Source organism: Neodiprion pinetum, chromosome 4, assembly GCF_021155775.2.
Source record: "Neodiprion pinetum isolate iyNeoPine1 chromosome 4, iyNeoPine1.2, whole genome shotgun sequence".
NCBI lineage: Eukaryota > Metazoa > Arthropoda > Insecta > Hymenoptera > Diprionidae > Neodiprion > Neodiprion pinetum.
In genome coordinates, this window is record NC_060235.2 from 1,715,780 (window position 1) to 1,743,027 (window position 27,248).

At 37.6% G+C, this 27,248-nt stretch overlaps 2 protein-coding genes across 2 annotated transcripts in view; one reads left to right on the forward strand and one right to left on the reverse strand.

The window, feature by feature from the left end:
* The window catches only part of LOC124217898 (CDAN1-interacting nuclease 1), a 49,681-nt gene that overhangs the window by 3,088 nt on the left and 19,345 nt on the right, over positions 1–27,248 (forward strand). The window lies entirely within an intron of this gene.
* amon (prohormone processing protease amontillado) lies at positions 655–26,991 on the reverse strand. The gene is made up of 12 exons (XM_046624055.2): positions 26,434–26,991; positions 15,986–16,090; positions 15,476–15,734; positions 14,720–14,757; positions 12,824–12,900; positions 10,375–10,639; positions 9,214–9,426; positions 8,780–8,880; positions 7,521–7,754; positions 6,718–6,882; positions 4,954–5,071; positions 655–2,903 (listed from the first exon to the last, which is right to left on the reverse strand). Exons 1-12 carry the CDS (start codon positions 26,728–26,730, stop codon positions 2,739–2,741), a joined length of 2,037 nt encoding a protein of 678 aa, XP_046480011.1. The 5' UTR covers positions 26,731–26,991; the 3' UTR covers positions 655–2,738.

A 27,248-nucleotide genomic window follows, 5' to 3' on the forward strand; every position in this document is an offset into this window, starting at 1 on the left:
GTTTCGCGTTAACTTTATACATATATACATAAGTATATATAAATATATATGTATGTATGCGCGGATGATGATTATCTCTTGATTAAGAAGAAACCGAAAAGAGTTCATAACGCGTTTGCCACAAGCTGTTAACTCACCTACAATAATTAATAAACCCCGCTAGTGAATAGTTTAGTCAACCTTATTGTGTAATTATTGATATTATTATTGTGATTATTATATCGGGCAGAACTTGAGAGTAAATACGATAAATGACAAATGATTTGTAGAATATGAATTTCGAGAAATCATAGTTGAGTAAATTTGGATGTTTTTTTTTTTTTTATTTGTTTTTAAATATTTTTCAATCTAAGAGGTTGTGTGCATGGGTATGAAAAAAAACGATACGGGCCAAAAATAAAGATTTTATTCAATTATCACGTGAGTTATATACGTATATGTATGTATATATATTATATATATACATACATTTATATATGTATAGGTATATAGTATTATATGTTGCGTACAGAATAAGGTTGATTAAATTCATTTCCAACTATAATATACTATATATTATTTATATAATTTATAATTATACAGTTGTATTATAATATAATATGTTGATTCGAATTGTCGTTTATTCCGATTTTTGGTTGTCCTTTTTTGTGGATGTTTTCTCTCTCTCTCTCACTTTTTTTTTCCCCTCTTCTCCCTTCTCAACTAGTTACACATCTAGAGTATCTACACAACTTTTTTACTAATAATATTCTCTGCCTCGTGTTTTTTTTCCTTTTTTTGTTTCTCTTTTTAATCTACGTATCCTTCGACAACGCGGTGAAAAAAAAATAAATAAATTGAACAAAATTTGTAACTTGTACTCTGTACGTTTTTCCATTCTTTTCCTTTTTTTTTTTTTTTTTTTCTTGTATTTCAACACGTACATGTATTCTAATATATAAAACTGTATCTCCGTCGATCTAGGATATAATCAAACCGTTTTCAACCTTTAACAAATCATTCATATAATATATTATATATGTATCTATATATGTATATACACGTATATGTATATATATAGATATAATAACAATAATTATAATACAGAATTTATAACGTGTAAAGTTGTGAAGAATGAAATTAATTAGCAATGATAAGAGCAATTATCGGATTCTTATACTGAACTCTATTGTGCATAATATAAAACGAGTCAAAGTTTTGTGTATATATATATATGTGTATATACATGTATATATATATATATACATATATAAATATGTGTAATGAAAATTGGAAAATGTGTGTCTATTTACGAATCTTAGATTCTCTTCATACGTTTTTTTTTTTTTTTTCATTGGACCATCTTGCGGAACTTTGATACATTTTTGTCTTTTTTTTCGGCTCATTCAATCATACACAAGTGATATATGATACATGTATAGTTTAATTTCTCGTACGTGTACGAATAATTCGTTTATCAATATGTGGCTCAGGGAAGTTATACCTTTTCCGTAATCTTTATGCTTTTTTTCCGTAAATGTTCACATTTTTATTCTCTTCGCTAAGTTTTTTTTTTTTTTTTTTCTATTTCTCAAATTTCTCAGAAAGCTGTGTACAAAAATTGAGTAAACAATGTTGTAACTAAATGTATGATAACAATTTTTCTACACAACCTTCAGCAGCGATACGAAGTTTATACATCAATTAAATAATACCGATTCAACGCGATCACTTTGTCTTGCGGGATTTGCGATGGATGAATTTTTTTTTAAGTTATTGTAATATACATATATCTATGTAGATATAATAATCAATGTTCAATCCAGGATCAATTATCCTGTCTTCGTAAATGAATTCATCGTATAATAATTGTAAATTGTAATAGTTTTTCAATTCAATATTCTGAACTACATATCGAGGATGCTGTTTTCTTATATATATTTTTGTCTCATTCATCATTTCCTGTTACAATTTTTCTGTTCTTCGAAGTGGTGTTGTTGTTTTTTTTTTTTTTTCAATCTGTTTATTTATTTATTTGCTTTTTTTTTTTTTTTTTTGTTAGGTCTATTTTTACACCGTACAATTTCACCGTAACAAAACAATCGACAAATATTGGCAATTCGATTTCGCATCGCGATTATCGTACGTTTTTCAGGAAGATCCTTGTCGGAATTGACAAGGAAAGAAAATAATTTTTCTTCTTTTTTTTTTTTTTAAACAAACGTGATGTAATGATTTGTTATAAAAATTACGGTGGTTTTTCGCCTACAGGTTTAAATCGGAATTTATTCGTTCGTAAATTCGGCAATTTGATATATGAAACGAACCTGTTTCCACTTCGAGATAAGAATAAATATAATCTGGCTTGCGATAACAAATTATATACGAATAAAAAATAACGACGATATTACGACGATAATTAAATAAACGAACAAATGAATAAATATAACAAGATGATAAGGAAATAAATAATTTATAATATATAATACATGTATGTATATATATATATATATATATCTCTCTTACTTTTTCGTCAACCATTTTTTTTTCCTTATGTTCTTTTTTTGTTTTTTTTTTTTTTTTATTTATTTTTTTTATTTTTCTGTTTTGATTTGTTTTTGGGGAACTTTATATTATTGTTATGGATATTTCAACGACGTTCCGTGAACCCCGCTGTATTGGGGTTGGGGAAAATGTTTTCGGTCTCTCTTGTAATGCCGCTTCGTCGTTTGTCGTTTCTCATCCAATTCGCCTGATCGTTATATGCCGGTCGATCTCTCCTCGTGTGCCTTCTTAACGATCGCCAATTTCGAGTGAGGATCGGCTGCCGGAAGTCCCGTGTACGGCGGTTCTCGGGTTCCGTGAAGCATCAACGTCCACTCTTTTATCCAACCGTGCTGCGGTACCTTTGAGCTGAAACTCACCTGCAAGCGCCATTTTTTCAAAATTTCTTTCAACTTTGGTTCATTTTTTTTTTTTTTTTTTTTTCTTTTCTTTTTATACGTTTCTACCAGCCTTGAGCGATATTCGAATATCAGACAACCGATATCAGTCCCACAATTTTCGAAGTTTCGAACATGAGAGAAAAATATCGAGACAAAATGAAAGTATGGGTAAATTATTTCGGGCAGGGATGAAATTACGAATTTGAAAAGTTTCGAGAGTGTAAAATTTGGAATTTTTTTTTGGCGAAAATTGAAGCAAAGAAGTGAAAGTTTGGAGAAGCATCAAAGTTTCGAATGATCCGAAAATCGACGATCAAACTTCCGGAAGGACAAAATTCCGAAAAGGCGTAACTCCGACATGTCGAAAGTTTCGAAAGTGCGAATGTAAGAAAATTAAAAAATGTGAAACATCGAAATTCCGAATAATCCAAGTGTTTCAGTTTTATGCATTTCTGGCTTGGTGAAATTTCACCACTTTGATTTTTCTTCGCTTCGGACTATCGATATTTTTTCTTTCGGAATCCTGGTCATTCTGATTTTCGGTTTTTCCCATTTTTTTACGCCCACTCGTCGATTAAACTACGCTGTTCGAGTAAATTCTAATTTTCGAAATATCACTCTATCGAAACTTTATTTTTCCGAATTCCGCTCTACCGTAACTTGAATTTTCGGAATCTTGCCTTCCGGAACTTGGATCCATCCATCGGCTTTCCGATCGTTCGAAACTTTGTCGTTTCTTCAAAGTTTGATTTCTCTACTTCAAGTTTCTCCCCAAAATAATTCGGAATCAGGCCCTTTCGGAACTTCAACCCCGCCCCTTTTATTCGGAAAATAAACGCAACCATATAGCATCGATTTCTTCCTCAAGTTTTCAAACTCAATCTATCATATACGTATATACTCGAATTCACAGAAGTAAATGATGAAAATAACAAAGTTCCATTTGTACGATATTGAAACCAGAAAGTTTCCGAGTTCGTAACCAGAGAGAAATTTCTCCTTTCGCGATATTCCGCCTCGCTCATCAAAAATATACTAACAATATCGCAAGACACACGTACGTAAATACATATCTGTTTACATTGCGTGACAAGTTTCGCGGAAAGTTTAGTCAACTCCGTATAATAATCATAACGATAATGATAATAATTATAATGATGATAATAATGATAATAATAATAATAATAATAATAATAATAATAATAATAATAATAATAATAATAATAATAATAATAAGAACATAGGGATGTAATATCGTGTCCTACGCTTTTCGCACAAGTTTGTACAACCTTGCGCGGTGAAATTGTATGTAAACACTGGTAATGCAAACAGCTATAGCCGTACGGCTAAATCGCGAGAGTCATATTGTTTACACGAGATGTTTGCACAATCGTATAAACGGGACAGAAGTTAGTTAGTTTACTGGGACGAGTATACTTGAAAAGCTTCGTCAGTCCGAGATAAGTGAAAGTTGTACCTACAAAGGGGGAGAAATCGGCACGTTTGCGCGTAACGACAATAAAAGTTCGACCAAGTTTCTGGAAATTTGAAGCGCTGGGTGGAAATTGTTGTATCGGAAAACTCAGGACTGTCTCGGAATGTAAAATTCTCTCTGAAATTTTTCTCAAGTGTGTATAAAACATGTTGCAAATAGTGCGTGTAATTAATTGCGAGGAATTTCTTTTTTTTTTAGAAATGAAAAAAACTTGATTCGCGAACAAAAAAAAAAAAATAACGGTGAGAATTTTTAAGGATCAGACTATTCGATTATTCAAAATTGGTGAAATATTGATTTTATCGGCTTGAATTTTGTTTAAAAACAATGCGACGAATTTAACGAAGGAAGCCTCGAGCTCGTCGATTGAATAGTATGAGAATTAAAAATGGCTGTCGGTGTTTTTTTGTTTTTTTTTTTTTCCCCACGAAGTGCCATAAAGAAAAAACAGCGTTTCTTTAATTTTTCTCGCTACTCTCGCCTAGGGGTAATTAGGAAAATTTAAGTATCAAAGATGAAACGATTTCGACTCACCTCCAAGAGCCATGTACCCTGGGGATATTCGCCCCAGGTATGAGTTGTCATGAACGGCCACTTGGTGAAACCGTCCCGATGATCGTCGTCGTTTACTCTCCGGCTCAAAATCATCGATCTATAATTCATTCGATCATTCGGTCACTCTTTCTGCGTACAGGTGTACGTAAGAAAAAAAAAAAAAGAAAGAAATTGCGAAGAATTATATCCTCTTGGAAAGTGTTGAAATTGTGCGTTTCCTCTACCCGCGAATCGTGCAAATCACAAGAATCGACTCGTCCCCGTGTTGTTTCGGTGTTTATCAGATCCGTTCGCCTTTTTTTTTTTTTTTTTTTTGGTCCATCATCGTCGGAAATTTGTTTAATCAAATTACCTTTTACCTCGGTCAAAGCGATTAAACGAAATAACGTTATTTATTCCAATTTATTCATCACTGGCAGAATTTCGCGATTAAAAATTTATTCATTTACTGTATACAGAGCGGAGGAGAAGGAAACGAATAATTGTCAAATCTTTTTACCAATGTGTCGTCGCGGTGTTGAATAAAAAAAAAAAAAAAAGAAATTCTGTTTCACGGTGCGGGTGTTTCGCAAGGTAAGAAATGATCGTTACATCTCGGTACAAATGAAATTTACTGCGAACATGCGGGGGGAGTCTAATCGATGGTATAATAAATTAGAAACGGGATATATTGGCCAGACGGCGGAGCCGAGGATGGACAGAAATAGAGGGCGAAGGGAAGGGGCGGGGCTAGGAAGGGAGGTTTCATTGATCGAGGGCATGAAAGGGATCAGAGAAGCAGCTGGGGGCGAAGGTCGGGTGGATCAGGCGACAAAGTCGCGCCTCTGTCGCCGTGGAGACAGAGACACAGAGAGAGAGAGGGGGGGGGGGGGGGAAGGGTAAGGTTTTTTGCGAATCCTTTGACGTCGTGAGATTATCCTTTGAAGGCTTCCTCGTCGCTAAGTCGCCTGATTAATTATTCATTCGTTCGTTCGTTCGTTCATTCATCGTCTAGTCTGGCTACCGCTGTTGCTACCCAACTGCGTGAATCATGATCCGAATATTCGAGTTTCGAGAGAAAAAGCTGGGGATCTGAATTTAACCTAGAACGATTGTTGGGGGGGGGGAGCGAAAAAATAAGCGAATTTGAATATCGCGCCGCGATAGTTGAGGACAGCTTGTGTCTGGAAGGGACACCGATCGTTCATTACAATTTCCATTATCCGGGAGTAGAAAAAAAGTTTTTCCGCCCGGATGATTTTTTATTTAAAAAAAAAAAAAAAACAAGAAAACCGTTACCGGAATAGGTAAAAAAAAAATTTAAATGAATAACGTTACCGTTCTAGGACTAAAGCACGAAAAGAAAATTTTTGAATTGACAAAATGAATAATATATTGTTTAAGTTAATAACGTGATTGTTATAGATCTTGTTAACCTTTTTTTTTCGGGTTTTCGTTTTTGGATCTAACGAATTACGCGTCTTCGAATCGAACGAACGGTTTCTTTCGCAAGTCCTATAGTTTGGTGAAAATTCAACAAATCCATTCCCTGTCCGAGGTGAATCCAATTATCGGTGTGAAATTGTCGAGAAGCGAGGGATCCGGGGAATTTTTGTCATCGAATTTCTGTTTGCGTCGATCGTTTTTCTTCATTTTCTTTCTCACCCCTCCCGTTGGGGGGATGAAATTGGGCGAAACTGGAAGGGGGGGGGGATGGGATTATTGCCTGGCTAATTGATCGGCTGAGCTTTTGATCCGCTTTACCTTGTTCCCATCGGCGACGTCAAAAACAGTTCGACGTCACCTCGACGAGTCGCGTTCACAGTTATCACCGCCTGTACGTGCTCCAGGTAATTCACAGCGTAATCCGTTCCCGCGCATGCGTCAGTCTTGATCTTCAACAGGATCGATCGATCGCTCGGCACTTCTCTGCGCGATGTAATTTTTTTTCATTTTATTTATTTATTCTTTTTTTGTTAATCAAAGAAAAAGAATAACGGATTAATAATTATGTTATATAGTGTAATAATCGACGCAAGTTTCAATTATTCGATAAATTTTCCGATCAATCGATTGATAGATTATTTATTACGAACTGACAGGGACAAATGATAAATCGATCGAAACAACGATTGCAACAAAATTTCCAATCAATCGATCGAATGGATGAAAGATTCGCGGACGGAAAAACCGATTGGTAGGAAAAAATAATCGATTGATCTGAAAACGGTAAAAAAAAAAAAAACAGTATTCCTGATTCATCGATCGCAAGGAAAAGTAACAAACCGGAATTCTTGATCGGTATATCAATTGAAGAAAAAAGAAAAGGAAAGAAAAATTTGTTCGTGATACAATCGTAGAGGCATATGAATTGATTTTCGAGCGAAGAAAAAAAACATCTTCCAATCATTATCCGTCTTTTTTTTTTTGGCAAGCATATTCTTCTTTCTTTGTTTCTCGTTGGAAGTATTTGTTATTCCAAAAAATACGACGTTGTTGCCGGAAACGTTTTTTTTTTTTTTTTTGTTTTTTTTTATTTTTTTTTCCACCTTCAATACGAGACTTACTGCATATTCAAAACGGATCCCGCCTCGCAGTGATAACGAGGCGGTACTGTCTTCCACCTTTTGGCAAGCGCTACCATCGATCCAGCGTCGAGAACACCGTAGCCAAATAAGTGATTGAATTCCAAACCTACGCCGTTCATCGTCCAGTGAAATCTTCCCTTGGCGTCGAAGAGAGAATTCCGCTTTGAAGTCAGCACCGTCAGATGCTGGATATCCCGCCAAGTCAGTTGCGGACTGAAACGATTTCCCATTGTTTACGATCAGGAACATTTTCTTTGCAACACCGCACACTTGGATTAACAATTTTTTTATTCGGACCGAAATGAAAGTGGATTTAACAAAAAAGAAAATAAAGCAAGAAAGTTTCAAAATTTTACGATTCAAATCGATTGAAATTTGGACGAAATCGAAATTGATGTCAATAACAACAACAACAACAGGAACAGCAACAACAACAACAACAACAACAACAACAACAACAACAACAACAACAACAACAACAATAATAATAATAACGAAAAAGCATCCGCGATAATTAAATTAGGATAAAAAAAATTGTAGGGTTTTCATTTTTCTTCTCTCTCATCATCGTGTCTCGAAAGTAAAATTTTTCAAAGTCCTAGTTTTGTATTCCTTTTATTTTCATTGCTTGAAACATTACAAAAGGTGGTACAAAGATTCTAAAAAAGGAAAAAAAAAAAACAAAAACAAGTTGAAACAGTCTTGATTAGATCTCGACTCGAGCTACGCGCAGGTAAAACCGGGGCGAGTTCAATTATCCCGGTGATAATCAACCCCCATGGGAAAGTTTCACCCCGACCTCCTATAACACGGAGAACTTGTATACGTACATAGCAAGTATCCGCGATATTAACACTGTACAAAGACGAGACAAGAGAAATACGGTATTATCTTATAAACAAAAGATCCAACCTCCGTAGGAATATATTTACACGATAATTATTTTAATAAAATACCAAGCTATATAGGAGATACGATCAAATGTCACGGGGTAAATTAACACCCGCTGATCCGATGCTGCAGCTGTGCTGTATTAACAGCGCTCCGGTAATATATATATATATATGAAATATTGCACCCTCCCACGCGTTTTATCTCTCCCCTATAACGTCTACGTATTTTTACGTCTGTTCGGTTACACGCGAATAATAATAACAATAATAATAATAATAATAATAATAATAAGAATAAGAATAAGAATAATAACAACAACAAGAACAACAACAATGATAACTTACTTAGCCTCGAGTGCCAGGGCGAAAACTCCGGCTGCCTCAGGTGCGGCCGCTGAAGTACCGCTGTGAGTGGTTGTGCATTTTCCGTACAAGTCAGTCGTCGCCTGATGTTTTTTTTTTTTTTGAATGAAATTAAAATAACGTCAATTTTTTAAACATTTTTTCGAGACTCAATCGTCGCTTATATAGGCATATATATATATATATATATATACGGTACAATGTGAGAAAGTGTGAACATTGAAATACACAGCTTTTTTTTTTTTTTTTTTAGTTTTTTTGATCCCCCGGAACATGAAACGCCTAAATTCTTGCGAGTTCTTTTTTTTTTTTAAACGCGACATTGAATTCAGGGGTTGAAATGAATTTGTAAATTCTAGTTGGAGCTTTCGGGATATTTTCGTTATTTTTTCGAACCCTCTGTACGTGGCACTCACCACACCGGTGTTCGGATCCTTGGCGCCGTTGCTGAAAGTGGAGGCCAGAGTGCTCGAACAGCTTTCGTCGTAATGGGCGTTTTGACCGTCGTTGATGGCGCTGTTGATGCTTACGGTCCACATGCTCGCCGCGTATCCATCGCAGTTGCAATCGTCCTCCTCGCCGCCGTCCCCCGACGCCCAGACGTAAATGTTCCCCAATCCGTTCCGACCCTGGTCAACAATGCGTTTTCCTTTTTACCCGAATCTCGAGTCGTTGCGAGGAATTCTAAGTTGCGATCGTTGAGCGGTTATAAACCCAGTCGGGATTTTTCGAAGATCGATTGTTTTTTTTTTTTCTTCATTTTTAGTTTTTCAAATTTACATATATTCGAGTATATGTAGAAAAAAATTTCACGCCCGTGCGACAAATATTCTCACAAGTTACGCGCGCATTTCCAAGACAACCCGGAGTGTTTAAAAGTACTTTTGAAGTTTTTAACGCGGGGTTTTTTTTTGTTTTTTTCTTTTTCAAAACTATGTTTTCAATGTCGACGAGCAAGATTTCTCGAAAACGGCTCAACCGATCGGTCTGAAATTTTTACACAAACTTTGTGAGTATATTTTTCACTCGTTGATCGAAGCTTTTTTCTCGCCGATAAATATTTTCCAATCTACAAACAAATTAGGGCGAATTTTTGAAATTGATTTTACGTTGTTTATTTTTTTTTTTTTTTTTTTTAATTCCGAGAAGCCTCCGTTTTGTTAGAAATTATCATCTCGCTTGTTCCTTCTGTCCGTTTTGTCTACACCTGTGTCTAACTATTTTTCTAACCATTTGTCTATCTATCTACCCATCTATCCATCCATATTTCGAGGTTCCTACTTCGAGGTGAGAATCGTGAAAACAGCGTGTTTAAAGTATCTTACCGATGGATTTGTTGCGATTGATAGGTAGCTCTTATTTCGAAGTCGATTCAAAGAAAAGTTATAAAGTTTAAAAAAAAAGAGAGAAAACAAATAATAATCCATCTTTCTCAGTCGATATACAGACTCTGTTACAATCGCGAAGTACAATATCAAGCGTTCGGCACTCGTTGTATTATATTTATTCCTACAATTCCCTCGACCGATTGATCCGAAATCTACGGTTGTACAAAGTTCGATGAAAATTCCACTCACCTCGTTAACCCCCCTAACGATCGCCCGCATCGTCGCGTTTCTGGGTCCGTCGACGGTTTTTCCGTCGTCCGTCGGCCCCCAGGATGCGCTGTAAATGTCGATCAGATTCGGCTCGTGGCCCATGCTGTTCGCCTCTATGAGATCGGTCATGTAAGGCTGATCCAGCATCCGGATACCGGCTATTTTCGAATCGTATGCCACCCCAACACCGCATACTCCGTTGTCCCGAGCCGCCGCAACTTCCCCGGCGCATCGAGTCCCGTGACTTTTTGGGTCGAACGGAAGAGGCGAAAGAATGTCAAAAAGGCGAGGATTCAATATATTGAATTTCTGTACGATGTGAGGAAATTTCAGAAACCAAGCTGGTCAGATTTTTAAACAACAACTGTAAACGATCTTGTCTGAATTTACACAAATCAAAGTTAACGGCTGTGCTCTATTTTTTTTTTTTTTTTTTTCATTTCTTTTATTGTTACAATCATTATTATTATTATTTCTTTTTTTTTCCACCAATTAGACGCTGCTGTTAAATATCTCGATGATGCCATCACCGTAATTTCTTTACAGACAAAAATTGTTTAAATACTTGTTAATCTCGGATTTGTACAATTTTTGTGAACACTTAATTGAATTTTTAAGTCTATGGAAGAATGAACGAACGCCCGAGGAATTATTTGAGCATCTATACATATGTTATTTTGCTTAATTTCGTGTTGTAAAAACGCGGTAACTGCGACCGAATGAAATTATTTTTGCAACCTTCACAACTGTCGGTATATAAAATATCTTTTTTCGCGTTGCTGCTGACGCTTTTTCCCTTTATGTATAATTAATAACCGGAAATTCTTTTTACCATGGAAATTTTTCGACAAAACGCGTTAACGTATAATATACTCGACGTGTTGTTGAATAATTCATGTATAGGTATACGTATCCACATGTGGACATATATATATATATATGTATATCTATGCATTATATATAAGCACCTACACACACGCATATATATATATGCTCTGGGTGGATGTAATCTACATTTTTAAAATATGTCTCGCCTTGTTTCGTCCCAAGGGTGAAATTACGTCCCAAGTATAACGAGATAACGAGAAAAAAGTCCCGAAAGGGAGAGGGGAAAAGGAAATATGAAAGGGAGAAGAATAAGCACAAGGATTTTTCCACGTTTCTTATATCGTGGGCACTATAACCGTATATATATATATATTTCTCTCAGCGTTAATTCTGGCATTGTGACGCCCAGCGGTGGTCGCGACAAGGGTGTAATAATAACATAAAAGCACAAGGACGCGGCTATAAAGCTGCGCGAAGTTCTTGATGACAATAAGAAAAAGTTGGAACGAAGATGAAAATTGGGGAAAAAAAATTATACGGTAATAACTTTCACCGTGAGATGTTTTTCTCTCTTACGTTTTTGTCTTTTTTACGATACGATAACTGGGGACTAATCAGCTGTGTAACGCGTTGGGGCCGGGTTGAAGTTTCGAATTTGAAAAGTTCAGAATGCGAAACTTGAAGGAAAGAAATCAAACTTTGAAGAAACAAGAAAGTTTCGAATTGCCGGAAATCCGACGGCTCGAGAGTTTCCGAAATGCAAGATTACGAAAATTCATCCCGCGATGGAACAAAGTTCCGAAAGTAAAGTTCCGATAGAGCAAAATTCCGAAATTTAAAATATACTCATATAAGCCTGGTTCAATTAACGAGTGGGTGTGAAAAATCAGAAAAACCGAGAATCAGAGTGACCAGGATTACGAACGTAAAAATATGGAAAATCCAAAACGAAGAGAGATCAAAGTGGTGAAATTTCACCGAACCAGAAATCCACAGAAGTGAAAATCTTCGATCATTTTGAATTTCGACGTTTCAGATTTTTACATTTTCTCATTCCCGTACTTTCGGAACTTTGACTCGTCGTAACTACGCCCTTTGATGTTTTGCCCTTTCGTAACTTTGAGCGTCGGGCTTCGGACGAATCAAAACTTTGATGTTTCGTCAAAATTGAATTTCTTTGCTACAACTTTCGCCGAGAAAAAATTCGGAATCTGGCACTTTCGGAACCTTTCAACTCAGAATTTCAACCCGACAGCCGTATTGAGTTCGATAAATGTTACCTTAGGATTCTAAAACTGCGCCTGCAGGGGTAACCACTTTGCAAAAAGCCATCATCGGCCAATTATATAACGCCGCAGAGCTTCGAGCTTACTAATTTACTCCCTCGTTAGCCGCAAGTTTAATTATCGTTCAGTCGTCAGAGATTAATCCAACACACATATATATATATGCACGTGACATACAAATAGCAAGATCGATTAAATGCTCGGACAAGGTCAGGAGCTATTTTCACCCCGTCAACTTTTTTGCAGAACCATGAAACTTGGAGCTGACCATTTTTTCTATCAGCCCCGTTTCTCTCTCGTTTTAATTATCTCACCTGTTAAACCAGTCGTCGGTGTATCTGGGATACGGATACGGATCGTTGCTGCTGAAGTCGTACGACGCCTTTGCGTTCTGAAAGTAAAAGGATTGAGAGAAGAAACAAAAGAGAGTAAAAAAAAAAAAAAAGGGAAAAAACCCGTCATACCTACCCTACATTTAAATCAATACCTAGCGAAAGCAACGAGCTTGAAAGCTGCAGAGAATTGCGTTATACTTTCGCAAGGAATCGAAGAAGGGTATCGATTAGGAAATTTCGATCTAAAATCAACCCCTAAACGACTTTCGATTACGTCCAACGATAAAAACATTAGAAAATATCGCAATTTTTATCGTGAAAAAATAGAAAAAACCAGCCTTTTGTTTCTACGCATTTGTGAGGTGAAATTGCTTAGCTTTAGATCGATAAGAAACCCTTGAAAGTTTTTTAATCCCAGTAAAATGAAATGAAACAAAATTATCTCTCCGAGGCTCGGATCTTTTTACAACGTGATGAAAATTCACCAATTCCAGGATTATGATGCGCTTGAACTGAGGTCAGCATTAGGGAGTGGAAAAAAAATTGACGGATTCTTTTTATTCGGCTTTTATCGCGGTTAAACTCAGGCTGATAAATTGAAGGAAAAGAGATGAAAAAAAAAAAAAAACCCCGGTTCGTCGAGAAGGAGACGCGGCCACTTAACGACGACACGTAAACGTCAGCATCGTTAATCCATCCCGACTTCATGGACCAGAATTGACGAATGGTTGCGTTTGTAATAAATATACGCATATGGGGCATTCCACACCGACTCGGTAAACGATTGACCATCATATTTGTCAACTTTCCTTGAACGACCCTTGAAAATGTTTCGAAAAAAATGTACAAATTTTTTTCAATCGCTCGTTTTGTACCCTACGATTATTTTAAAACCATCCGAAAAACACCGAAATTGATTGTTACGAAGCGAGAAAAAAAAAAAAAAAAAAAACATGTGGTTTCCGAATCGAAACATTTTCTTTTTTGAATCAAATCTTTTTTCCTTTCTCGTAAAAATCAATTTCGGTGTTTTTACAGATGGGCTTGAAAAAATGATAGGGTAAAGACCCTTTGTAAAGACGAGTGATTGAGTAAATTTGAAAATTTTTTTATTACACAGCTCTTTCAGGGATCGTAAAAACGTTGGAGAAATCATTGGTGAAATTAAAAAGTGTCACGGTCAACTTGTTTGCTCAGTTAGCGTGGAATGCCCCGTAGATATATGGCAGGGATGAAAGGCTGCGTCCTGCGGGACGTCTAGTTGACGTTCCACGTTTCGCGTCGCGACGCTTTCTGGCTCGTTTGTTAAGGCGGACGTGCGCGTCACTCTGCATTATGCTACGTTATCTTAACTCGAGTAGGTGCCTACATAGCCGACATCCCACGTCTCGCGAGTCAAATTTGCAAAACGGTTGATTGAACTGATGGAGGGGTTAAATATTGACGACTATATTATAACACATCATGCAAATCAACCACTGATTTGACAAAATTTTATTCAGTTGCGGTGTCAGATTCATCCGAAAAGATAGACGCGGTCTGTGTTAAAGATTCTAACGTTTTGTCAAAATTTATCTTCCAAATTCGGAGCACTTACATTTTTTTTTTTTTTTTCAAATCAGTCACAACGAACGAACGAATCTACAAGATTTTGTCGACGATTTTAAAATCAACCACCAATATCTGTCGTACTTTCGTTCTTAATTGCAGTATTTTAAAAGACATCTTTGCACCTGGTAAATGTGATAATTTGATAAATGTATGTGATACCGAATATCCGACCGCGTTGTAATTTCAAAAATTAGCAAAAACATTTCCCACTTTCAACCCTTGCAAATACTGCGAATATCTGTGTATAATTTTCGTATGACTTACATAATTGTACTTCAAGTCCAGGTGCATGTAATCCACTCCTGGAACAGAAAACCAACGTGTCGTGAAAATTTCTTCAAGTTTGTAGAAACGTGTGAGGAATTCCATGCGAACTCGACAGATTTTTTATTCGGCTGCTCAATTATTTATAAATACATATTTAAAATAATTTTGAAAAGGACTTTATTTTAACTCTAAAAAATTTTCAGAAACTGTATTTCCTATTCCAAACGTTTTTGAGACCAATCCCATGATGCGCTGATTTTTCCCCATTTTTCTTAACGCTTTCAATTTTTTTTTTTTTTTTTTATTTGTTCAACTAAAACATTGTTTGAATGGTCCAGACATATTTTAAGTAAAAAACACAAGTTTTGAGAATTTTTCAGGCATTTTCGGACGATTTAAAGAATGTTTTAGTCGATCAAAAAAATTGATAAGAAATTTGCTTATTTTTTAAAATACGGTTTTCGAAAATTTGAGAATTTTGAAAAAGATCATTTTCAAAATCACCCTCAATATCGATAAACAATTAACCGGTAGCACAAAGAATCTGAAAAAAGTTCAGTACACTGTTTCAGACCTGGGACGATGTCGGAGAAAAATTTTGATGAAAAATGAAAAATGGCGAGACACGCATGGAATTCCCCGTATAAACACCGTACACGTTTAACGACGATCCATTTTCCCCGAACAATTTGTCAGTCTTTCAACGCGCGGTGAAATTTAGCGTAACATCGTTTCGCATTTTCTCCCACTAACCGTCGTCCATGATGGCAGTCGTGACGTTTTTCCCCGTAACTCCCTGCGCCCAAGCCGCCTCGACGTTCAAATCCAGCTTCGGCTTTCCTCCGTTCTGACCCGTGTTTTTCAGGTACCATTGGTACTGAAAATAGGGATCGGTCGGGTCCTGACTGCCCGAGTTTTTCATCTCCTGGAGCGGCACCAACTGCTCGATACTCAAGGATTTGTAACCACGTTTCACGCGTTTGAATCCGGACTGCTGAACGGCCGTGTGAACCTGAGGGATAAATTTTCACCTTCGAATATGATCGAACGGAGGTGTTTTTATTCGACGTTTCATTTCGCTTTTTTTTTTTTTACCACAAAAACACCTTCGCCGATTGTTTTACGCCAAACTCGCACCTCGACGTCTCTGAATATAGCCAATCCTTACGATCGACAATGTTGTCCAATGTTTAATCGGTAGAAAAAGAACCCACCGAATATCCAATGAAATTGAAAGAAAATGAGAAAAACTAATTCGCTCACCATTGGATCGACCTTCAGTCTTCTCGTGTGCGGTACGGATCTCTTGGTCCTGGCGTGAGGGAGAGCCCGATGGACAAAGTGGTACTCAGTTTTGCTGCCCAGAACCTGGAGAAAAAATTACACAAGGGAATGATGAGGAGGGCGAGGGAGAATCGGCGAAGCTCTCGTCCCCGGGGGATTTTTCGGCTGATTGCAAGTCCTGACTCTACATCTTGTGAAGATCGCCTAGCTGCCTTATCTCGCATCCCTTGCGTAGAATATAACTTCCACATGCTCTGGGAACGAGTAATAATCTCTCTCTGCCGATCGGTTTGTGCGATAATGATCCGGTCGATTTTACTTTGAGAAATTAATCGGCAAGTGCGAGTCACGAATTTGATTATTTAACTATTATTTTTATTAATTAATTTTTTTTATCTACAATTCTTTACAAATACCGGCCAATTTTTATTCAAATTGAACTGAAAAGAGACGTCCTTCAATTTTATTGCAATCTTGTACACGATGTGTATGGGGGAATATTTAATCAATCCTGTAACACCAAAATTTGCCGTTATTGTGAGATTGATAATTGAATTGAGAAAAGGAATTGTCGCACGATTATTTTCGTAATTTTCAAATCCATTTATCCAATCTTCAGATGTCATCATTTTTATTTGATTTTTTGGAATTTTGTTACTTAAATAATTGAGAAAGGATCGGACAGATCAAAACCATAATCCAATCGGTTCTAAATTTGGAAAAGCCGCGTCGATCGAGATCAAAATCATTAAAATCCGATAACTCGTTCTCGAAGAAATCGTCGGACAAAAAAATTGATCGCATACTTAAAACGCACACAGACGTATATCTAAAAGTCATCGGAGGTGATTCTCTAAACTTCAAAACGTTGATATCCAATGAAAAGTCAACTTTTCATTTTCGGGGTGATTACAACAACTCCCTTTTTTCCCCCCTCAAAACAGAGAAACGTGAAGTTAATAACGCGTGCAACCATTCATCAGCTATAAATTTCCTAATTTGACATGGTTGAGTATACATATATATATATATGTGCATATGTATTCGTTTCGGCGTAATCAAACCCTCATTTTATCCAGCGTACATATCGCACGTGTAAAGCTGCGTATGTCCGCGTATGTAGCGCACATTATATACCTACACGTGAGCCAAGCTCGCACGTTTGTCTTTCACATGCGTACCACGAGCCAAAGCTTAAATTTATATCACATATACGCATATCCATCAATGCCTGATATCCGCAAGCGTCGGTCTCACTCTATTTCATTCTTTTTTTCCTTTATCCTCTCCCCCGTCTCCCACCTTGCCGATCACTTTCAGAATGAATTTTTTCAATACTCGTGATCATCGTCGTTTCAACGTCTATGTACGTACAAGTGTATATACGTGTATATATGTGCATATGTGCATTGTATATTGTACATAGGCACGTGCATGGTACACACATCGCATTCTAATTCGCGGATCAATCGTCATCGGGAAATGGTGAATGCCGTAGATCGATCTTTCTTTCATTCGGTAGGTACTCGCATGCGTGTACATTGTACATATATCCGTGCCTATGTGTTAGCGACGTGCTAAATCCTTCGTATGCGCACGCACAATGTGTGCGAAGCGTGAGATTGTACACGAGCAATCCATTTCCTCGTAAATTTCTCTCCAGCTGCAGGCAATTCCACCTTTGATATATGCCCAAGTATATAGATAAAGGTATGCGTACCTACTGTATGTATGTATGTATATATATACACGTATGGGGAATTTCATGAGATCTCCGTCAAGATTCTACCTCGATGTCTCAGATTGGCTTTATCATTTTCCGTTTTATGACACAATCGCAAAATTTTTATCAGAATTTTTCGACCCGGCATCCACTTTCTATAAAGTCTGGAGAAATTCCGTAAAATCTTATAAAATGTAAGAAAATTTTTGACACCTGTTGGAAGATGGAGATTTCGTAACTTCGAAAGATGAATAAGAAGACTGGAAAATAAAGAAACTTTTTTTTTTTTTTTTAGATAAAAATTCACACAAAAGGTCATTTTTCTTATTTATCTTTCAAAGTTACGAAATCTCCATTATCTAACAAGTGTCAAAAATTTTGTAACGTTTTAGAAAGTGTGGGTTTTTGTTTCAAGTTTTTTTTTCAAACGCCAATCTGAGACATCGACGTAGAATCTTGATAGAGATTTCATGGAATGCCCCATATATATGTATATACATATGTAGGTGTCATCGTCGTCGAGTTGAATCCCGAATTCGCATGTCGGTTTTATCCCTTTTATTTATTCACCACTTTTCCAACCCCCCATAGCTTGTATTATATTACCATTTTCTCTTGCGGATTTCGACTTATCAATCCCCTCGTCTCTCGCTTTGTGTCACGTGGCGACACATATTTTAGATACGTGGGAGTCAATGTGACCTTTAGCTGTTATTTTATTGTTCTTGTTGTTATTATTATTCTTGTTTTATGCAAATCTGCTTGTGACGGCGAGGCGAGGGATGAAGAGAAACGGCGAAAGAGGAGGAGAGGAAAAGACGCGAATGTTCGATGTACGCGGATAAAATTGACGTTACGTGAAAGCCGAGGGTTCGCTGTATTGTCAATAAAATTCAAGGGATGACGTTGAATAACGAAAAGAGCCGGGCTTGGGGAGTAAAAGTTTAACAAGGGTGTAAAAGAAAAACACGCGAAACGACTTACGGAGGTTTCTAGCCCCTCGAAAAAAAAACCAAAAAAAGAAAATATCCAATCTTTGCACAACAGTTGTGTATAAATATAAACGTTATTAGCGAGTTGAGAAATTTGTATCAGAGAATGCTATAAACTAATTAAAACTCGTGATTCGAGTTCAATTTCAGATAATTTGATGTTGATTATTCGGAAGGAAAAGTTTATTTGATACAACTTTATTACGCAAACTCAAAGTTGTAGAATAATGATTTTTTTTTTTTTACGTTTCGTTACGAATTCACGTTACTGACTTGAACTCCTCGTCTCTTGTGTTTCGCTATACGTTTATTCAAATTTATAAACGCACATATTTGTTTTACAGGTGAAAAAGAAGAAAAGAAAGATCCTTTTTCAATTATTTAAGTAACAAAATTCCAAAAAATCAAATAAAAACGATGACATCTGAAGATTGGATAAATTGGATTTGAATGAAAATTGATGCCGTCGGGTTTTGGGTCGCGAATCACGAATCTAAGGTCAGCAATGCGGAATTTAAATTTGGCGTATTCGATAAGCTGAAAAACAAACTAAAATCGTTTGTATTTTGATGAAAACAAAACGGCGATCCAATACGGTTTAAAAAATCTAAAAATATTCCGATTCTGGTAGATATTAGTAGGCGGAGGTTTTTCGGGTCACCGATAACGAATCCAAGGTCAGACTTCCAAAATTTGTAATTGTGGATCGATCGTAGTGGTTCAAAATAAAAAGAAATCGTCCTATTTTCATGTAGCATGGTATTCGAGGGCTTTTAAAATCGTTAATCACGAATCGGAATTTGCAGTTCGTATTTCGAGTTAGATACTATCATTTTTTTTGTCTGTGAACTTGGAACCTGCAGCGTGAGAACGAAAAAATCGCGGTCTGGCTGATGGCCAGTCTAAAGCCGTTTGTATTACAAGACTCGATTGGAACCGTAGTTATTTACAAGAAGATACAAAAAGAAAAAGAAAACGAAAAAAAAAAAAGCAGAAACAGCAATAAAGCTTGATTTGCGCTCAACTTAGCTATCTGAGAAAAAAAAAAATTGGAAATTGACTACCGCAGGGCTTTATCGAGTACTCGATACATCGCGTTGTGTATACATATGTGTACGTATGTGTAGATATATCGTATCGAGTGTAGTCGAAGCTATTATACGCACTTTCGTTTATGCGGTGGGCAGGTTACCCACGTACATTCATAAGGGAACGATAGAGAGACGACGACGTCAGACGTGGGCGCCTATCGCGCCATTGTGCGTCGTCGAGGGAGCGTAAGGACCACGGTAAGCTCGAAAAAGCTCCCGAGCGGCAGTTTGTCCGAATCCTAGAGCCGTAACGGGATCGCCGTCCCTCTCAGTTAGGGTCAAAAACGCGCCGGACGATTCGGGGACAAAAATGAGCATTTTCTCTCGCTTTTTTCTATCCGCCGACGCTTTTCTTTCGTTGTATAATAACTTGGCTTACCCCGATATATATAATAATTATATATATTTTTTTTTTTACTTTTTATATTCCAAGCCTTAGAAAGCTCTCCAAGCTCTCTCTCTCACTCTCTCTCTCTCTCTCTCTCTCTCTCTCTTTTACTCTTCTTTTTTCCAATTGAACAGATGTCGAATTTGAAAAATCTTCGGCGTTTATTAATTGCTAATGTAATTCTTGATACCGTTTTTTTTTTTATTGTGAATTAATATCGCGATTTTCAACAATGAATAAAATCCATCGACACGGAAGCTTTTTCATTACCGTCGTTTCCTTGTTTTTTTTTTGTTTTTTTCTTCTCGACTGCGAGTACGTGATTTAAATTTGAAGAGATATGAGATGAAGAAAATGCTTTTCCTTAGCTTTCATCGATCGGAAGCAGATAATTGGGTGGATTTCTGGGTGGCTGGTCAGAGTGGAAGGTAGAGATTTGAAGAATTTTACACCCTGTTGCTTCGGGATTGAATTCGGTATCCGATATCTGTTTCAGCATCGGCGGTAAATTCCTATCTTTTTTCGTCCCACTTCTCTCTCTCTCTCTCTCTCTTGTTTTTCGTATCTGGTTACAACATTAGTCACGGGAATCGTTTTCTCTATCAAAATCACGTCAATTTTTAGAGTCTGAATAAATCGATTCCAACATTTTTCAAAATGCGTGATAAAAATTTTTTTTCAAAACAATTTACTTCATTTCACCATTTTTACGGCGGCAATGTATTTTCTCCTGAAATTTCTTTGCACTTGCTGCTTTTTTTCGGAAATTTGTTAACGGATAAACGAGACTCGCATAATTTATAAGACAATTATGCGTTAACGTTATGCACATATATATTCGATAAGAAATTGCTGCCCGTTACGATATTCAAATTATTTGACCCGGATAAATCCCTGAATAAACGCGTTATACGTCGTTATATACATATGTAACAAGGATGGAAGGAAAAATATGTATAAGGAAATATATTCGTTCTTTCAAATTATCCTTTTTCTTTTTTACACGCTCTTCCGCTCGATTTCATTCTTGAATATAATAACGATTTAACCGATCGTTTGCAATGCCTGCTTTATAGATGACTGGAAACAAATATGCGAACCGAGTATATTTGGCCAAGAATATTATTACATGTGTGTACCTACAATAAATCGATATTCGATAAAAATTGCTAGTTCGTTTCGGCGAATTATTCCGTAGAAAAAAAGAAACCCTCGGAGATTGAATTCTCGTCTGGAGTAACTGAGAGAAAAAAAACTTGCAGAATTTTACGTTCTTCCTTTCGCAAGGAGATTTTTCCATTCTACTCTCTAATAATAATCACCACGATTTCATACGATTTATCCAGTTTCTCGAATAACGATTTGATGCATTTTAAAAACCGGAAGTTAACGAGACGTCGTCGTCGATAATCGAAAAGAAAGAAAGAAAGAGATAAAAAAAAGAGAGACCCGCATTTCTACGAAGCAAACTTTTTTCTCTTCCGAACTGAAATGGCTTAACCTTTGATGCGAAGCTCGAGAAATGTGAAGAAAACAGCCCGCCTTTGAACGCCCTTCGACAATCCTGAATAAATAAAAAAATTCAACACGCAGCTCTATGCACTCATCGTATGTATACAGCCTGCTCCGAACAAATATATATATATATATAAGATTGCTCGGAGATCGACTCTGTAAATGACAGCTGATTCGGTTACAGTTTGTGTTAAAAGTACAGAATACGCTTGTTGTCAGGCGTAACTCCGATACGTAACGCGGCGATATTGGCAATTTTGGGAAGCGAACGAACCTGACACCCGCAGTTAGATCTGCTCGTGACACATGCGGGTACGGACGAAGTGGAAAACGGACCGATTAAATTATCTATGAATCTATGAATCTATGAATGAAAGATAGTTTTCCTTGAGGAGATTCGTTGACCGACAATCTTGCAACATTGTTCATTTTAATAAGAGGTTCGTCATACGTTGCTACCGAAGTATGTTTTAAAAAACTAAACTTTAAGATTGTCTAGAATTATAGACAAAAGCTTGGATATCGATGTTTCGTTTAACCCTTTGAGTAATAGTGACTAATATTTTTACCACCTGTTTTATATCCATTTTTTTGTATAATTAACTCGAGAGTAATTATTGCGATATAATGTAAATTATTATCGTTAGAAACAAATTGGTTGAAAAAAATTGTGAAACTTATGAAGGAATAATCATTTCCAAAAAAGTTACCCTTCTACGCGTATACGTGTTTTACATGAATTACTAGTTTTTTTGGGTTCACTGATTACGAATCTGAAATCAGATTTTATTTTATTATTATTAATGTTAAATCAAAAGTTGGCGGATCCAATATGGCGGACGAAAGTTTCAAATTCGATCGAATCCGGAGAAAAAACTTTGTCCAGAGGTTTTTTGGGGCGCTGATCATGAATCTGAAATCAGATTTTGAAAATTCAGTACGACGAATCCAATCAGCGACCCCGAGAACCCCTGCATAGAGTTTTTTGAACGTATTCGATCCAGTTTCAAATTTTTGTCCACCATATTGAACCCAGCATCATAAATTTTCAAAATCTGATTTCAGATTCGTAATCAAAGTATCCGAAAAGTATGTAATACTATCTTGTTTTAAAAGTTGACTCGGCACAAAAATGTGCGACTCAGAGGGTTAAAATCTTCTTCAAAGTCACTGGAACGATTATCTCCTTTTTTTAATGGTCAAGTCAATATGGCGATTTTTTTTTTTTTTTTTAATCATTATCAATGTTTGTGCGGTGCTGTAAAATTAAATATTCGATGACGTCAACGTGATAGCGAAAAAATTGGTTTCATTCAAATTGTATAAAATAACTTTCCGCAGTAAAATGAGTGAAATCGAATCTACTGAATTTTTAACTATTTAAAAGCGATCTCAAACGAAGCATTTATATCTAATTAATTTCTTCGTTTGGTTCAATTAAAAATGAACAGGCTTCAAGTATCGGATGATAGGAACAAAGTACGAACTGCGAAGAAGAATAAGAACGAGAGTAAAAATTTTTTTTTGTACTCTTTGAAACTGAATAACTTTCTAACCGTAGAGTAAATATGTTCCAAAGTGTGGGAGTGAAAAACTAGAGTGGCCAATAAATAGAATGACAAAAATATCGGAATTTTCAAAAATGCGAAAACAAAATTCGTAGAATTATCGAAAGGCAAAAAAGTCTCTGTAAGTACAAAAAGAAAAAATATAGAAAAGTGGAAAAAATAGTACGGTAAAATTTAAAATCCGTACAAGATTCTGCATCGTGAAAACGAATTCTGATTTCTTTTATTTTTTTACTTCGCCATCCTTCGACTTTCTGCACTTTTTAATTCTACAAGTTGAATTATCGCTTCATTAAAAATTCGATGTCGTCGCGTTTCTATTTTTTCATCCTTCTGCACTTTCCACACTACCATTCTGTCGCATAAAAAATATTTTCCGATCTTGGAGATACGATTTTTCCACCTCGTAGGATATAAAATAGATAAAAACTGTCGACATTTGGCCAACGAAGCTCCTTAAATCGCCCGTCGAAATCCGGGATCAAGGCTTAATCTTTTTTTCCCCCCGAAAGGTAGTCGTTATAACCGTTATATGAAAAACATAGTGATTTACGGTGTTTCGTTATCACCGACTTATAAGTACACACCTATTTCCCGCGATACACGTCACCGTAATTATCAGTGTCGACTGTCGAGTGGGCGACAAGCTCACCGTCGGAAACCGCCGAATAATTACGTGTTTCCAATTTCCCCGTCATCTCCATACAAGGATCTACGTGTTTCCCTTCCCTGCGTTATCGTCTCTGTTCGAAACCTGCGGGCTATTCATGCGGGCGCCCTTTTCGCTGTTAGTTCGAACAATCCAACCCGAATCCATACGTAATTCCAGGAGATTTCACGCATAAGCGATGAAACGACAATAGGAACGACGTCGAACTTCGGTCGACCGGAGTAGTTTTTTTTTTTTTTTTTTACAATTCTTGCAAAAAACAAGCAAGAAATTAACTTACACGCATGATCGCTTACACATTGTTTAGTGTTTTTAGGTATACTGGACTGCAAACATTATTTTTCATCAATTTAATCCCCACGCGGATTATATTATTTTCTTCCAATCCGCGCAGGGAAATTACAAACTAGGGGAATTTTTATTTTTTTCTTTTTTTTTCTTTAAGAAATTTTACACAGTTGTATAGTCGAGGAGAGAATTACGCGTATACGGAACATCGTCGAGGAATGCGAACAGAGATGTAAGAGTTTGTTTTTTGGCCTCGTTGACTGTTTTTTACCTCCTTGAACACAACCTTGAAAATTTATAGAATGCTCCCGAGAGACTGAGCGATTTTTCAAGATTTTTCGGGAGACGGATTTCGCTTTGAAAAAAATGTTATACACGGGGTTAAATGTACGTTAATTATATACGCAACGAGGATCTTTGAAGATGTGAACTTTCCAATTTCCCAACTTTAGTCTAATTTCGATAGAGCCTGACCGAATTCATCGAGCTTTTAACTTCTGGCGGGATAATTTAATAGCGGTAACAAATGGTAGTATACTTTCTGGTTACAGACGAAAAATTGATATTTATTTTTCTAATCCGGAACTGTATTTTATCTGTTGTGGTAAAAAATGAGAGCACGATTGCTAGGTGCGAGGGAAATGGCAAACAATAAGCTGTACGTTACTTGGATCGTTTCACGTTTTGACCAGCGAAATTTGGCGAAGAAATTTAGGCCGACGGCGGATCTTGGAGCTTTTAAGCTATTTAAGGGACGGCTGTCGGTCTTAAAATTGCCGCTCGTTATCCTCCCATTCATACAGAAACAGCAGATGTGCTCCGCGTTTTGATTGGACAAGTTAACCACCCGCTGCCGCAATCGTGTCTGGCAATTTTCTCGCTTAAACAACCCCGTTATTTCGCACTTTCGCTTTCCAAACCTCCAGGGCGCAGGTGTTTTTGCCTGAAAACCGCGAGTTCCGTATCCTGCGTTTACAAAGGTCAGGGTGAAATCGGAAACGTTCATCAATCATCCCACCTCCCCCGATTCCCGGCCGAAAAAAGTCAATCCGGGATTCAACGTCGATTGTGACAAGTTGCGAACTTTGTGACGACAAAGATGAGACACGGATATTTGGATAAATATTTTCTACCTTGGAACGGTTATTTCGAGTTCTCGAGGATGGGTGAAAAACGACGTTGATATTGAAGGAACATAGACCGTGGACTGCAGGGTGTGAAATTGCATCGTGGAAAAGCTCCGTCGGGAAATTTGCTCCTCGGAAACCTGACGCTGTTCGTAAAAAAAAAAAAAGAAGACGAAACTCGGCTACAAGCCCAAGGACGATAATCAGCTGTGCGAAATGGACGCCGCACTCAAGTGTCGAGCAGTAAAAAGCTCGGGTTCGAGGAAATCTGGTGCAGGTTGACTTTAAGGATGATAATGAAGCTGGCAACGTTGACGTACGTAAAGAAAACCTAAGAGGAAATATCATTGTTGAGCAATTTTAAAATGACTTTGAAAGAGTTGGCTTTTCAAAATAACAGTACGTTTTGTTCATCGTGGTTCGATAAATTTCATACATTCCTAAAGGTTCCGAGGTAACGATTTTTTCTAAAGACGCATCGTTACGGTAACTTCAGTAACTTTATCCTCATCTTTAAAGGGAATCGAGAAGGCAAAAGTGAACTGAGAACTCTGATGAAGACGGTAAGACAGTGAGTGAGGAAAACATTCGGAAACTCAGAATTTTGAGACAGTATACACTGTGAAAAATGGTGGTGCAGAACCATTTTAGTGATGAACGCGGAAATTGATCGTCGAATAGCGGTAGACGGTGTATGTTTCACAGTCTCTACAAGTCCACACCATATTTTCCCGGACTTGTTTTCAACCATTGGGATTGCGATCCGGTGCAAATTGACTTTAAAGGGAATCCAGAAGGCAAAAATGGACTGAGAACTCTGATGCAGACACCGAGATAGAGAGCGAGGATCATTTTCAGACAATATACAGTGTGAAAAATGGTGGTGGAGAACACTGCACAACCGTTTTAGTGGTCAGCTCGGAAATCGACGTCGAATAGCGTTATACGGTGTATATTTCGCTGTCTCTGCAAGTCGACACACACCATATTTTCCCTGTAGTTCAGCAAACGTTCCAAGTTTTGACTTGGGGTTAAAAAAAAACTTGACCAGGAATGTTTACTCACCGGTCCTAGATTGACGAATCCGTTTCTGGCGGCTACGCTGTCGGCGACAAAAGTCTCGGCGGGTTGTCTCATCTTGACGAGAAACGAGTTGGTGAATACTTCGACAGCCGGTGTGATTTGAACGTTGGAAAGAACGGCCAGTACGATAGTAAACAGGGTAATACCAGCGGTGCTTGAAACTCGAGGAGTCCTGTTCCGTAGATACAAGGATCCTGGCTTAAGGACGATCTTCTCCGTCATTTCCGCGGCTTTTCCAGGCGTCCCGGCGCCACGTGTCACCCTTGCCACTGGATCCATGCAGTACGATAAAGTTCCACACCGTGCACCAGCCTCGGCAAGTGATCCGCGACGCGTTGTTTCTCAGGCGGGAAACGCTGCGGGTCTTGGAACGAAATGCGGGTGTCGAGCTGCGACTTCCGCTTTAGTATTGGCTTCCGCTGGTCGGCTTCAAACCGGACTATCAGAGGCTGCTGATGGTGCTTATCGAGCCTGCCGAAGGAGCGAACGACATTGCGGGCGGATCACCGACGCGGCGGTTCCTATCTGATTCAGGGGACTCGTTCCGACGCGTTTCACCGCCGCGACGCTTAGCGCCGGATGACGTCACGTGGCCATATTGATTCGCACGCGGAGCGGAGCTTGCGAGCTGCGCAAGCTTGACCCCCACCCCCACACCACCCCATCTCCTCCTCCTCCTCCTACCTCCCTCCCTCCCCCTTCACCCTCGACCGCGACCCTTCGGACACCCTTAAACTTCCAGCCGCCGATCGCTCCGCGGGACGATGATGCCCCAAGGACCAGACGAATTCGGGAAT